The 16550-nt window shown below is 32.8% G+C and overlaps 1 protein-coding gene across 3 annotated transcripts in view; it reads right to left on the bottom strand.

The window, feature by feature from the left end:
* Nucleotides 1-7923: 7923 nt before the first annotated feature.
* The window catches only part of LOC113515429 (oocyte zinc finger protein XlCOF7.1-like), a 60795-nt gene continuing 52168 nt past the window's right edge, over nt 7924-16550 (bottom strand). For all 3 annotated transcript variants that reach the window (XM_026899627.3, XM_026899628.3, XM_026899626.3), the window contains exon 7: nt 7924-15529. In XM_026899627.3, coding sequence (XP_026755428.2) covers nt 14375-15529 — 1155 coding nt within the window. In that variant the 3' untranslated portion in view covers nt 7924-14374. The remainder of the gene's footprint in view (nt 15530-16550) is intronic.

Here is a 16550-nt window from a genome sequence, read left to right as displayed (position 1 = left end):
AACGAATTTTACATATTTTATTTAAACTGGAGAATGCATCCTTACATAAGTGTTGTAATGGTCCTTCCCTCCCTCCATAGGATTTTTTTGGAAAATAAAGAAAAGGTCATGGATCTTTTAAACCCTAAACACGGGAATATAATTAGATCATTATAGTAAACACTCGATCATTTGGCCAAATTAATAAATGTGTGTATAATAATAACCAAGAGGTTCTTTAATTGGTATATGACAAGAGTTAAATAATAAAGATGATTGATAAATCTTTAAGAATTAAGAATACTTAATGAATTATACTCATATTTCATGAGACTAGAAAGTTATGTTAATTTAATATTAAATTACAAAATAATTGTAAAAATAAATAAATAGGGGAGTGGTCGAGCCCCCCTCACGCCCAGACCAGTGGAAGACTTTCGAACTATCTATAGCTCTTCCTCCTGAAAAGAAAGGGGTATTGAAGATACATAATACACTGGGTAGATAGGGAAGTACAGAGTATTCTCAATTTCAAACCAAATCAAAAGTACATTAGTACATCAACATTATAATGGCTCCACCAGCCCCACAATGCTTCCAGTAAAAAAGTTGTTGTTTTGCCAATGGCAAAGGATCGAAACTGAAGTCCCGGGATCACTCAGACACGAGAGTTTACTTTGGATGCAACCCCTTTCGGTCCTTTAAGGTGACATTAAGAGATCAACCCGTAGATACAGCACGTAGTCAAAACTGAAGTCCCAGCATCACTCAGTCACGAGCTTACTTATGGGGGTTTCCCTTCGGCTCAAATGTGACAATAGAGATCAAACTGTGAAGACAGCCCGAGACTTGACTGAAATCACGAGATCACTCAAACACCAGAACTTACTTATGGGAGAGGCTCCGTTTCGGTTCTATATTGTGACATTAGAGATCAACCCGTGGAGATAGCCCGATTAATATGTAGGATACTGTGATAGGGTTTACCTTCCGTAAGATTGGCAAAACCAATATAATGCTGATAGCTGCTATATGTAAACATAGCATATTTAATTTTGTATAATTTACTTAATACCAAGAATACTCAAGGATTAAGATAGGTTTTGTGAATGTTGAGTAGGCCGGAGCCAAGTATGAGTAGATCAACCCGTAGGAAGAGAGCTACTAAGATTGTTTGTCGAATAGGCCGTAGCCAGGTATAAGTAGATCAACCCGTAGGAAAAGAGCTACTAAAGTGTTTGTTGAATAGGCCGTAGCCAGGTATGAGTAAATCAACCCGTAGGAAGAGAGCTACTAAGAGTGTTTGTTGAATAGGCCGTAGCCAGGTAGGAGTAGGTCAACCCGTAGGAAGAGAGCTACTAACAGTGTTTGTTGTATAGGCCGTAGCCAGGTAGGAGTAGGTCAACCCGTAGGAAGAGAGCTACTAACAGTGTTTGTTGTATAAGCCGTAGCCAGGTATGAGTAGATGAACCCGTAGGAAGAGAGCTACTGAGAGTGTTTGTTGAATAGGCCATAGCCAAGTATGAGTAGGTTACCATAACCATTTTGAACATCTATTTAACAATGCATCAATATCAAACATCATAAATTAATATTAAATGGACGTTCATATAGTATTAATTTTATTAGGTCGTTTTCTAGCTTTATACATTCTCTGTAAATATTAAAATATTAATTTATTATTTAAATTTCTTGCAAGTTCAACACCTCTCCACAAGATGGCGTTAAATGTATTTTTACACATATGATGAATCGTTACAGTGTCTTTACATATAAAGAAAACAAATTGGTTAGTGCGTAATATGGAATGACAACCCCACCCGCGCTATCGGTATACACCGCGCCGGCGGGGTACCAGTGAAGGATGATAGATGTGGATGAAGCTCAGTTAGCCCATCGTGACGACAAGAATTGTTCACGATAGTTTCCAAGGGGAATCACGTGGAGATCGACCTAATAGGGCATATTGATAGCAAATGGGTTGTCAAACTCCATTGCTAACATTCCCTTCCCCCCCCATCTAGTATTTTTTTTATGGACGATAATGGAATGGTAACCCCGTCTGCACTATCGGTATACGCTGGCGGGGCACTAGTGAGGGTTGATTGGTGAAGGTGAAAAGGTAGATCAGTTAGCCCATCGTGACGAATTTAACGATAAATTAATCACGATGCTTTCCAGGGGGAACCGCTTGGAGGTCGACCTGATAAGGTATATTAATAGCAATGGGGCTAACCTCCCCATTACTAACAATCCTTTCTCCCCCCACCCCCCATCTAATATCGGTTATTTGAAGCGGTTTAACTAGGGTAAATAAAATAGATAATAATTTGAAGCGTTGATGTAATATAAATTTGATGTTATGCGTTGAAGTTTTGTTTTGCGAGTCAGTTACAATTTTGAAAACCTGAAAGATCATGTAAATTCCTTCTGCGTTATGATTGGCGTTCTCGCGATGTCGTGATGAGCGACTCTTGTTACTGGTTGATGTTATCTATTAATAACTTAGCAGTCGTCCATTGGTTTTACCGCTGAAACCGCTTCATTATACGCAGGAGTGAATAATATTCATTGCATATTGTTAATGCTTTAACAAGTATACTTAAATTGGTTAAAATAACTCGGTTCGATTTATCATTTTATGAATTATCAAAATGGTCACAAATCCTTCTGGTCTCCTTAATAAGTACTTACTCAGTATCCACTGAAAAAAAGTATTAATATTTATTTTTAATTTTTTATTTAACCTATTTCAAGTTCTTGCAGTATATCTTTTCGTTTAGTTCAAACTAAACGAAAAGATATACCTTGTAGGTGGAAGTATTGTAGATGCATTTTGATAGTTGTATTAGCTTTATACCTACTAATAAAATGGCTGGGAAACAACAGATGTTAACAGGTATATATATATCAACTCTATCGATATAGAGGTCTAATTGTACTTAATAGTTGTTATGATAGAAATGTGTTATAGGTTAATCAGCCCTCTAGTGGTGGGGTGCAGGTCAGAAAACCTTTTCCGTGTGCTCTGCTCTTTATTGGGTCGTATGTCCTGTCGTCAAAATTGAAAGAAATTATGGAACTACAATTGAATGATAACCCTGTCTGCACTTTAGGTATACACCCGTAGGTCTCTAGTTAATTATTATAGATGATAATCAAACTGAAGATAAAATCGAGTCAGTTGGCCCATTGAGATGAATTCAACAAAATAAACCATGATGATTTTTAGGAGGAACCACGTGGAGGTCGAACTGACAGGATATATTGTTAGCAATGGGTCTGGTAGTCTGCATTACTAACAATCTTTTTCCTCCATCACGGGGATAAGATTTTTTTATTAACCATCTTCTCCCTCTGAGTGATAGGGACCGGTACACCCTTTGGCGAGCAGTTCTTCGTTCACCTTCTGTCGTCCAGATAGCACCAGTCCTGACTTCTTCAGATAGAAGTTCGAAAGTACCTACTTACTCTTGACTTATGCTTGCTTACTCATGACGAATGGATAAATGAATTAAATATGAATTTTCCCATGTTAGAGTATATCCTGATTACTGAGTCCATCTACTTTCTTAGTGTCATTTAATTATTTCAAGTAATTATCTCGAACTTTAATATAATATTTTCTTTTTATACTGTACATGACCGGCGTAGCGTATTCTTTACCGACACTTTTCTTAAAAACCAACACGCATTCGCACTGCTAAGCACGATAATGCAGTCTTTCAGCCTTGTTCAGCAAACCCTGTCCAATGCTCGCATTTCTACGTTATTTATTTTCTTACGTATATACAACTCACGTAACCAATTTATAATGCAGGACATACAACAAAAACCAGAAATCCTCTTATTACTAATTTTTATATTCCATAAATACATAAACATTATACCTAAATTTTAGGGGGAGGGGGATTGTTAGTAATGCAGACTACCAGCCCATTGCTAGCAATATATCCTGTCAGGTCGACCTCCACGTGGTTCTCCCTGGAAACCATCGTGCTGAATCCCAGGTGTATTCATTACGATGAGCTAACTGACCTGCTTTTTATCCTCACCGATCATCTCTCCCCATGGTGCCCCGCCAGCGTATACCTACAGCGCAGGCAAGGTTATTCCATTATCATTCATTAAAAAAAAATACCTAAAGTTCAATGACTGAAGTAGTTTAAGGTTTTGTAAATGTTAGAGCACCAATTATAAAATACCTATTGTAATGATTATCTATTAAGTACCTATAGACCTAACGCTGAATACATTTATTTTGTGAGTGGTTGATATTGTTTCTCAAGGCACGGAGTGTTTTAATCCGACACCAATGGTATTCCAGTGGTATTCCATATTGTCACTTAGTATTCATGACTGTGCATCACCAAGTAGGTATCACGTGCCAGAGACGAACTGACAAGAAATACCTACCTAGTTAGAAATGAAACGGTAACATTCTTATTGCTTATTTGCTTAAAATATATATACTAATGAAAAATCTGGAAGTCTTGAAAGGAAAATTCTAGGACAAGTTTTTTATGGGTAAAAGTGTAATTGTAACCCCGCCTCTTCTATCGGTATACGCTGGCGGGGCACCAGTGAGGGATGATAGGTGAAAACAAAAACTGATCAATTGTAACGAATTCAACAAGTATACTTTAGGATAGTGAACCCCAAGTCCAAGTAGCCATGATCAAAAGTATCTTAAATTACCATTTCTTGATACAATTTAGTACAAATATCTAGGCATATACCATAACAATCCACAAAGAGAGGGGAAAATTATTGTTATTAATCGTGGTTAATTCTGGTGGAATTGGACATGATGGGCTGATATGCTTTCATTCTAACTCGTTATCTCTCACTAGTGTTTCGTCAGCGTATAGTGTAAGCGGAGTTACCATTCCATTTACACCTATAAAAAAAACCATAACAAGGGGCGGAGAGAGGAGTTGTTAGTAATGGGAACTCTAATCCCAATTGCTAGCAATATAACTTTTCTTGTCAACCCTGGATACCATGAAAGGGGAAAGGTATTGTATCCATGCCCCACTTCCCTTTTCCTGTCGAAAACAACTGTGATTAATTCTCAGAAAATTTACCACGATCAAATTATCTGACTTCATCTTAAACTATCAGCAGTCATTGGTACCCCGCAATCGCTTACCGGTAACGCAGGTAAGGTTACCATAAGGTAACGTAAGAAAAAGTAAAAAGCCTACTATGAGTACACAGGTCAGACAACAGTATAGGATTTTGTCTCGATATTTTCTTTCACTGGCGCACTGTATTTCGTTCGCTTATCTAACTCTTGTGACATTCTTAATAAGAAGTGGAGATACATTGTATTCTTTTGCTTCGTTACCGCACAAAATTTGATGTATGCATGTAAAAATAAAAAATAAACTATATAATTCATCAGATATGCTTACATCTGTATGAATTACATAGTTTATTCTTGATTTTTCTTTAAAATACTTTCATTTTCAATAGAAAATTAAATTTCTTCATTATCAAGAAAATTGTCAGTTATTGTTGTTAATTATTATGTACTAGCGACCCGCCCCGGCTTCGCATGGGTGTAATGCCACACCGCTATATCCCTGCATTTTAAATCTGTAATATCTTCGGAAATATTCATTTAAATTGCATGCTGTAAAGGGCCATATTGGTCTATATTAAATAGAAAATGTATTCAAGGTACTTAATTGGATAAAAATTAATGTTGTATTGCTTAAAATCACTTTGTAAATAAGCCATTTTTTCCCTAAAATGTAAAAGATAAAAAATGGTTATTGTGGATTATCCTTAAGAGATAGACATATACCATCGCGGACTTTTTTGTTGGCCTTTTATGGTGTACAATACTGTAGTACATTATTTTGATTTATTTCGTGGGGTTCAGCCAGCGTTTGCAATGTAAGCGCAAAAAATGTGTTTATTTATGACATTACATTAGAAACCTCTAAATTTATCAATGTTTCTTTACAATATTATTCCGCTTCAGAATCCGTTGGGTAGTTTTAAAAATTTAAGCATACATAGGGACGGACAGACAGCGACAGCGATATTGTTTTATACTATGTAGTGATGATAATGATGATGATTACAAAAAAAAAAAAACAAGATAACAAATTCACTAAATTATTGGGGAAGTGTATACTACCCCGATATTATAGACTCCAAATGATATGAGTTCCATCTCCAAACACTAGGACAAATTAAATTTACAGCTAAGTCTCCGGTAATGAAAAATGACACTGAGAAATCATTAATACGAGTATGAGTGTGAACGATAGGCTCACTCTCTACTACGAATACGTTTGATACTTATATGTTCAGCGAAATGTTAACATGTCAAGTGCTATGATCAGCAGAGGCATAACTGTGACAGTTAAAAAATGCCCATTCTATTAAGAGTTACAACAAAATATTATTTTATTGATACTTACCTAATTTAAAAGATATCCAAAAAAAGATTTCTATCCTTAACTTATTTAAAGCTCTATCATTAAAAAAGGCTACTCTATACGAAATAGCTAACCTTAGTAAAATTGGCGTTTAAATTACAAAAGCAAAAATGGTCAAAAATAATTACAGAATATAAATAAAGTTCGATTATCACTTAAAATTTTGTATGGTGCATTAACCTATTAAAAATAATTAACGACACAATTTTTTAGATTTAATTGAAGTCATATCCAGTCAATTTTGAATATGGCATAAGTTTCAACAATAAATTTCAATATTTAGAAAGAGTACTAAATATTTTTTTGTCAGTAGATACTTACTAACAATTGCACAGATTGCATTCACATGCGAAACAGATACCCTTACTAGGTAAATACTCATTATTTAGATAAGTAGTAAGTATCTATATGTTTAAACTTTTACAGTAGATACACTATATATCTACCATATTTCTACTTATATTTAAGTAGAAAATCTAGTTACATTATCTTATCAGCTATCTGTCTGTAGTTGCCACGCTAGGTAGGCACGTGGCAACCGCAGTTAAGCTTTGGTGATATATTAAATTCCCTTAGTCGCCTCCTACGATACCTACGGGAAAAAAGGGGAAGAAAATTTTCTTACATAATGTGTGTTATACAAAATATGGTAACTAGATACAGAATCTATTAATCGTCAAAACTTGACAACAACAAAAAACGGATTTGTATTTCCATACAAACCGGTGGATTTTGACTAAAACACCAACCATGGAACGCATTAATTAAATGTTACGTAGTTAAAATGATTCATCAGACAAACATGTCTAGAAATAATCCAACAGAGACACAATGTCACATACATCGCCACATAACTACATATGTAGGTGTTTAACAATTTAAAATTTTAACCTTTGACATCGCGATTAAGTATATCATCAATACACAAGTCAACATCACGAACGAAATAATATAGATATGGTTACTTTGATTCAGTATCTTCATATTTTCCATACATTGTTAAAAACTTAGCTAGTACCTAATCTTTAAAGGGCAAATATAATCTTATTAGCAAAAAAATATCAAAGAAGTTATAGTGATAACTTTTTAGACTTAAGTCTTCGCAACCGCAGACAAATAATAAAAGTGGACGAAATAAGACAAGATATAATATAGTGTATGTTACTCAACTCTATTTATATATTTCTTAAGATACTCGGCCTGAATACGTATAATAATGTAGATAGTAACTTAAGTACGAAAATTTCTTAAGTCTCAGCGGACTACTCTCACGCTGTAATGTCATGTCACATTTAGTAGGTTTTTTATTTTTTTATTTGTAGTATCTGAACAGGTACCAAATAGGTATAATCTTAAATAGAGAACACTGAATAGAATTTTTTAAACATTGTAAAATAAATTTTGAAATAATATTTTATGTAAAATAATAGGTAATAATGAAAATCGACTAGTATAATTTTCAACATATTTATGGTAGAAATAAAAGAAGTTTAATTAATAAAACAAATATATTTCATTATGAAATTAATTACCAACAAATCCATTTTCAACACGTTTTCAAACCATTTTTCAATTATAATAGGGGAAATGTGCCTTTTTTTAAAGTGCCAAATATTCATTTAATAAGCCACAAAAATATAGTTACCGTTAACGGTGAGATCATTGTAATATTAAAAAAAACACATTAGGTACTTACATAATTAAAAATAGAACAATAACTAAATTGTTCTATAATAATTCGGTAACTATATTTTTATAGTTGAAAATTTTACGCCTAATGGTAACACTACAACACACATATTTATTGCACATTTAGAAATTTCGTAAAGTGTTTTTGTCTTTTTTTTTTCTTATTTTTAGAGATCCAAGACATTTACTATAATTTTGCACATCGACAATGAAATAATATACACAATAGCTTTAAATTTAGATTGTGGTATAATACACATCCAAAATATGAAACTATGCCTAAGTTAGTTTGGACAATGGACAAGACATTTAAAATTAAATGGACTGTTTTGTAAACTTACTGTAAACTTAAAATCATGAAATATTTATAAGTTAATTCATCACTAAAAATATAAAACAGGACAATATTTTCAACAATAATAATTATCTGAAATATACAAGTAAAAAAAATATATTAAGTTTGTGTAATATTTAACTTTGTGTACTATCAACATTATTTCTGGATAAATGATTCGAAGCATGACAAAAAAATACATATTCCAACATAATCACATATGAAAATCTTACATACATATAGACAGTACAGTTTAGTGCCTATATTTATAGGTCGGTACAATGTCAATAGAAAACTCATAAAAATATTACCTTACCGGATTTATATTACTTTAACATTGTAAGAAAGTTATATAATATTATAAATACAATTTATTCCAAGACAATTTTATTATTAATAAGGCCATAAAATAAGTTTATTCATTACATACACGTCTAAATATTGAATTCCTAACAACGTCGATGACGAGTTGAAACCTAATGAATTTCACTATCTAGCTGTGCCACCTCATCGTAATGACGACAATATAATTACAATAAATCATTTGCCTTATTAATAAAATTGTAATAAAACTTGGACGAATAAGAAAGTAACATTTAAAATTTCTACATTTTTAGAACTCTCACCACCGCGTTGATGGTTTTTGGTCGACTTTCATCTCATAGAACTAAATAAGATTTCAGATTCACATTTTTTAAATTCAGAACAAATAATACCGAATTTCATCGAGATATTTCCTTAAATTATAAGTCGCTTTGGTTTCTACGAGATACGTTCGACCAACCATGAACTTTTAAAATACTGGATAAAATAAAATCCTTATAAAATTACCTAACCCAAATTATTGCTGAATGTGTAGGTATATAAATGTAATGTGACTATATTTATTACCTATGGAAGCTTCAATAAATAAAATGTCTCTGAAGAACAGTTTCTATCACATATCATTACACTTTGTAGCACCACGCTGTTAATAGACCCATCTACAATAACTACACTTACCTCTATTCATGTATATGGAGATGTATAAAAATCAATACATCTGAAAAATAATTTGAGGTTGATATAAGTATAAAACATTCTGTATAAGTTAAGTTTAAAAATTAAATAAACTCTCTTATTGTTTTATGTATTTAACTATTGAAATCTGTGTTTTGGCTTAAAACATTTTTAAAACAACCACTATTTATAAAATATTATTTATTATATGACTGCGATACTTCTGGCCTACTTTACTTCTACCCGAAAATCAGTCTATCTACGTTCAAACGTCGTTGGCTTGGGTGTGGAGAGACTTCGTACTATCAGACCTTCGTCATTGTTCCAACTTAAAGTAATATCACATTCGTTGCAATCACCATAGAATATTACAACTACAAACATTGTCCTAGCGTCAGTAAATAATCATAGCGAAAAGAATGTCCATAATAAGCCTCCGCCGCGGCTTCCCAATAATTTTACCAAAAATACTAGAAAATATATTGTTTCAAATAAATTCAATAAAACGGCCATACGGTAAATATAAATAAATTTCTTATTATTCGAAATAGATGGTATTTAGGCAACCATAGAAAATTTTAATATTCATTTGATAGGTTACTTTGTAATTTGTGAAAGAGATCGTCTTATAAATTAGGTGCCATAATTAAATATTTTGAATAATTTATAAGAATTGCTTTACCATCCTATTACTTTTTCTCCCAACCTATCTTACTCAATTAATAATATGTAATAGAGCGGTTATTTTAACATAAATTAGAGAACCGATAAAAATTTATTACTAAATCAGTACTAGTTCGTTTGATTTTTTTTTTATTATTTTTTGTTTTTCATTACCAGACATATCAGTTCAAATCAATTTGAAATAAGACACACAATATTATAATTGGACGGAGATATAAACATGTTACTTGTGCGTCGTACAATACATAACCATCCGCAGCGACTCGCCTCCATCTGGCACGCACAAATTTTCTCTCACACCAGAGCTCGGAAGTCCTCCGAAATATAAAGTAAAACAAGTGTATAATAAATAATGCCCGTTAAGCTCACAGTCGACGGTAAAACAACGTGTCTTATAAGAAAATTATACATTATCTGCACCCGCAACAACACAACATGAAAATTTGTTACAAATAAAAGTGATAAATGGAAATTCTTTACAATCGTAAACAAATCTAGAATACCATTTTATCCTAATTTATCACATTTGACCTGGTTAGCACTCGCATATTTACAAACCATCGCCGTGCTCAGTAGGTATATTTTTATAATCTGATTAAAATTATCTATAATTATAGTTATGTATATTACATGAACAGATATAAAGAATACCACACCAATTTTTAACGCTACGAGAATTCAAAATAATGAACCACTCAAAGTTATCGATTTTGCATCTTAGTATATCAATCTTGCGTACTGCGAACTTTTCATACTGTATACATATATTTTTAAATGGTGTCACATTTTGGTAATCGAGCGAATATTTATACTGAAGACTACTTACGTTTGACGTAAGTACTTTGAGTGGTTTATGACCTTAAATCTATAAGACACTAAATTACACCACAACATCAAGTAACTACCGCTGATATAATTATAAAAAACAGTCAACATCGATTTTGAATAATATTTTATGTTATATAAATTTGATGTAATGGCAAAATATCTACAATATACACAATTTTTATGTGTTATTACGATGTTTATTTCGATGGTATCGTGGTATAAATTTGTAGGTACAGGGTTGACTCGAATATTCATATTGAAATTTATTAAAGTTCCTTGATTATTATTATCTCCATTGTATATGAATCAATAGGATAAACTCTGTGGTCACCAATTACTATTTGACAAGTTTCAACATCAAGTTTCCAGTTGACCCTGCATTATAATTAGAGTATTTCAGTAGTAAAAATAATAATTCAGAGTATTGCTTCTCGTTTATACTAAAAGTTTTCGACTACCTAAAATTACTTAATATATCCCTCTGGCAATGTTATAATTATATTTATTATAAATATCATACGATTCATTTTTCAACTGTATCTTGTTGATAACATCAGAAAAAAATGTTGTATTATGAAAGATTTGTTCGAAACCGACATAGCAAACTACAATAATAATATAACTAAAAGAATTAGTCTATAAATATCTTCGTTCAATAAACTACCTGTACCTGGTTATTTCGTTGCATTGACTATTTAAAACTGTAAAATGTATAAATTGAGTTACTTTGTTAACTATTATTATTAACGCTATTGTAAAATTTAGTAATAGAAATACTGGCCCGCTAAATCAATCAAGTTTAAAATATATAATAATAATTTATATCCACTTATCCTATGTACTTAATTGACAAGAGTTTAAGTCCGTTTGAATATTTGTAGATTATAAAATAAAATATACTTTTTATTTGTGTACGCTACGATTTTCATAAAATAACTGCTGTTCTTACTAAAATTAACAGATCTTCTTCTATTGTCGATACAGAAACAAATTACTTAGAACTATGGTAGATTATAAAAAAAGTTAATTCTGGTCCCTATTTATATTTTGCAGAGATGGTACCGTCCTATTTCACAAAACTAATCTGCAAATTAGCCTTCATGTTATAACGTGACTTTGACTATACAAGCAACTACTAAGTATAGATAGCTTCAGTTTAATTTCTAATTAAAATGTCATGATCTTATGCAAAGTTGCCGTGGCGTAGCTAAGTCACTTTGTAATATTTGTTTCAGACAAGTTTCGTAAAATATGTGTCAAATTAAAGCTAATTTGTGAACAACAATTATTTTTGAATTATCAGTTTACAGGATTACAAAAAATCGCGATTGCTTAGTTATAATAAAATTATTTCTTAGAATATTACATTGAATTAGGCATTAGACTTTTTAAATTAGGCAAGTCAAAGTTCGGCGTCAAACGGACTTCATTATGGCTATCGTAATCTAAATTATTGCATCAACAAAGATTACGCTTACAAAGTACTTAACCGCTATTACCTTCTATATCAAAAATATATGTACTTACGTTTGATAAAGACACGATTAAAAACAAAGAATGTTGAAATGACTTTAGGCGGGGTAAAAGTTAGGCAGCACCACTAATTTGTATTAGGTAACAGTGAGGAATACCCCTAAAACGTATTTATTACTTTTTATTAAATATCAATACTAGCAATAGCTAATCTTATTCATCCATAAACATATACAATGACCATTTTTACTAGCATTAGCAGACATACGTCAAATTACAGAAATATGCAAATAAATAAAATAGATAAAAATAATAAATACTTTTAAAGTATAATTTCATGCACTTTTATTCATAATTAGTTATGCATTTACTTTTAATATTCTTTTTTAATTGCAGAAATTATAGATGGCGCTACCTAGCTTACAGTTATGCTGAACATTCTACCGCCAGTTTTATCCTGCAATACTATCATTAAGACCACAGCAGCATTATTACCACAGTAATAGGTGAAATACATCCTTAGCATCCGATTATTGGAGTATATTACCATACCCATTTTTACCAAACAAACATTAGTGGAAAAGTCAAATAATTTTCAGCCTCTCTCACGTTAGGATCCAGGTATATACTCATATTAAGTTAATGTGAAGAATTTAAATTTTGTTTTTTTTGGGAAAAATATTCTGATAGTACACTCTTAATAGGATTCTAAACATTTCTATTTCACTTTGTATAATAAACAAAAATAACAATTAAAACTGTCATTAATTTATCGGATATTTTTAAATAAATATGTATATGAAGTATATATCACAATATCGGCAGTTAATATTCGTCTTAAAAAGATAAAATGGCCATGTATTATTGTACTAAGTAGATATCTATTAGATGATTGCGGGCGAGTATTTTTTACTAAAACGGTATCTTATAAAAAGAGCAGCTAGGTTGTAGTTTGTAAAACAAGTAATAGAGCGTTTTAAAAGTTAATAATGAACTTCGGAAACATAGTGAAGGCACATGATGGCTTTAAGTCAGGACAGTGGCATCGCGCCTCCGTCCCGACCTGCCCGGTCTGCGTCTTCAGCTTATGAGTCATTAACAAAAATCTAAAACAATCCTCAATTATCTACATCAGTGTTTATCTTTTATGAGGTACATGTTTTGGCACAGAGAGATTTCTTAAATCTATAATTATTTATATGTAAACATTAATATTAGATTAAATTACATAAAACATTTTTTCGATGTTCTAAAACATGTTTGACTGGTCTTAATCATACGAATCACAGCTTTTTTGCATTCTCCTACTTACCTATCGTCTCGACTACCAATTTTCTAGTAACCTTTCAATGGAATGAGTTTTTTTAAATCTTAAATTAGATCGGCGTACAAAATATGGCAAAAGAATTGAATATAAAGCATTAGAAAAAAATAGGTCATTCAGTAATTGTTTATATCGAAAAGTATATACTTTTTGAAATTGTTTTGCTCAAAATGTACGAAATAAAATGATCAAAATAATCAGTCACAAAATATAAGGTCCGAATATTAAAATCAAAATGCAATCAGTAGGTAGACTTAACTAACATGTAAGCAACGTAAAGTGTGTAAGATATGCAATAGGGAAGATTAACGATCATACTTTAATAATATTCATTTGCAAACAAAGCGTTGTAAATGAAAATTAATAATATTTCACTACTTTGTTACTGTCTGGATTGCTTTTGTAATCAGTTATAAAATTATATATCAAGTATAGTTAAAACCACTCCAAAAACAAAAATAGGCCTGTAATCTTGAATACCTGCTTATTTTATTTATGTAAAGTTTAAAAATATTTTTAAAAAATATTCCCATTCTATTGTTATAATATGACTGGGTTATTTACTTTGAAGGTATGCCAAGATCGGATAATGGACGGCGCGGGCCTCGATCAGCGGGTATTGTGTACGTGGGTAGTGAGGTGTTTGGAGAGGTAGTCCGCCCGCGCAAAGCACTTACCGCATGCCTCACAGTGGTATGGCCGCTCCCCCGTGTGGATACGCAGGTGACGGGTCAAGTCACTCTTGCCCCCAAAAGCCCTCCCGCAGAACAAACATACGAACGGCCGCTCCCCCGTATGTTTACGGACGTGTAATTTCAAATTCTCCTTTGACCTTACACATTTCCCGCAGAACGGACACGCAAATCTTCTCTCCCGATCTCTTTGTCTTTCGTCGTTCTGCATAAAACCGAGGATTCCAGAGTGCGAACTTGAGCTCTCATTTTTACTGCTATCGCCCCGCGATTCGCTTTCTGAGCTATCCGCGATTGAACTGACACTGGCGAATGAAACAGGAATACGCCGTCGTTTTCCTAACGTATCATCATCTCGCTTGCTGTCACTTTCAGAGTTTCTGCCTTCGATAGAGTCATCGACGGTTACTATCGAATCAGAAGCCCCATTGGAGTCTACTGTACTATCTTGTTCTGCGTCACGAATCACTTCTATTGGTGGAGTATTTGCTTCTTCTATCCTATTCTTCTTTTTAATTGAGAGATCCATTTCTCCGCATTGACCTATTAAAGCTTCGTTCGTACTTGAAACTTGATCAATACCCTCCGGTGGATCTGTATTTTTTGTATGCAACCTTTCTAAGGTATGATTCAGACGATGTTTCTTGAAAGACTTGAGATATCGAAATTGCATGCCGCAAACATCGCAAGTGAAAAGCTTGTCGGCAGGGAGTCTCGCTCGGTGGTTTTGTTCTTTATGTTTAACATAAGCAGACCTATACCTATAACTCTGACCACACTGTTCGCAAACGAATGGTTTATCATCGCACGAGGCTTGTGTAGCGTGCTGGAGGGCAGCGTGGCGCTCTAGGAGCCAGGCAGAAGGGAAAGAGGCAAGGCAGACACCACAGCGACGCCTCTCGGAGTGAAGTAGATGTCGATTTTGATAGGCCATGCAATCGTCGCTGAGGTATCGACGTATTCGGCACGCTTGTAATGCCAATAAGGGGGACCACAACGGTAACGCTGTAGGACTGCGGGCCGGTATGGGACTAGGGATACTCGGCGACCCGCACGACATATCCAGACACATCTGTAATGAAATAACTGTCATTAGTTTATTATTTCGTATATAATTAGTACTATCTACGTTACATTTTTATACGTACCTGCTACGTTGGACGTGAAGGTGGAAACATTCAATGAAAGAAGAGTTCTGTAATGATTGTAGAGCTTTTATTTGTCAAAATTGTATTTTTACAGCTATGATATGCTTATATTTGTTTCAAAAGTTACAATGATCGACAGCGATAGGTCTCTGTTTAAGACTGCTGCACAATTGACGAAACATTACACCATTTTGATCCTCGACCGTGATATAATAGGTACTGTAACTATTTTTAACAAAACTGTACTGCTCTTTGTTACAACATTATGAACTATTAATAATGATAAGGCAAAACAGATTTATCTAATCTAAAATGTCAACAATGAATGTTAAATAAACAGCTTAAGGAAAAATCAATTATTGATTCCTCAAAGAAGATACAACAACTATTAAGCTCTATAAATAAAGTGGACCTACGTTATTTGAACTTGTGCTGAATATAGTTTATAGTAGCATAATATTTGTATACAAAATAGGAGTATGTTAAGTATGTTTAAATATATAATTTGATATAGAAGATAACAAAACTGATCCAATATTAAAAAATTGTACTAATACTGCCAATAATGTATTCTACGAGCTAAAATTTGCAGTAAATAGGTATATTATGCTATTATAAACTTTAATCAAGAAAGTTTTAAATCTAAATAATTTATAATAAACACATTATAATTATTAAAACAAATTGTACCGATATACAATAATTAATACACCTACAGGAACTTAGAAAAATTGCAATATAAGTTCTATATTTAGGTATGCCACTTAAAATGGTAAGTTAACTACCAGTTTATTTTTCCGCGGCCCGCGGTCCCACCACATTTACTGAACGTAAATGAACGATGATACATCTAAAGTTTAACTCTCACGGTCAGTATTCAAACATGTAAGTCGGTAAACATCATAGGGTAACATACCGATTTGCATATTAAAACACTAACTGTGG

Source organism: Galleria mellonella, unplaced genomic scaffold (assembly GCF_026898425.1).
Source record: "Galleria mellonella isolate WM207_F2 unplaced genomic scaffold, CSIRO_AGI_GalMel_v1 utg173, whole genome shotgun sequence".
Lineage (NCBI taxonomy): Eukaryota > Metazoa > Arthropoda > Insecta > Lepidoptera > Pyralidae > Galleria > Galleria mellonella.
The sequence above is the reverse complement of the archived record's forward strand: the minus strand, read 5'-3'. Positions and strand labels throughout refer to the sequence as shown.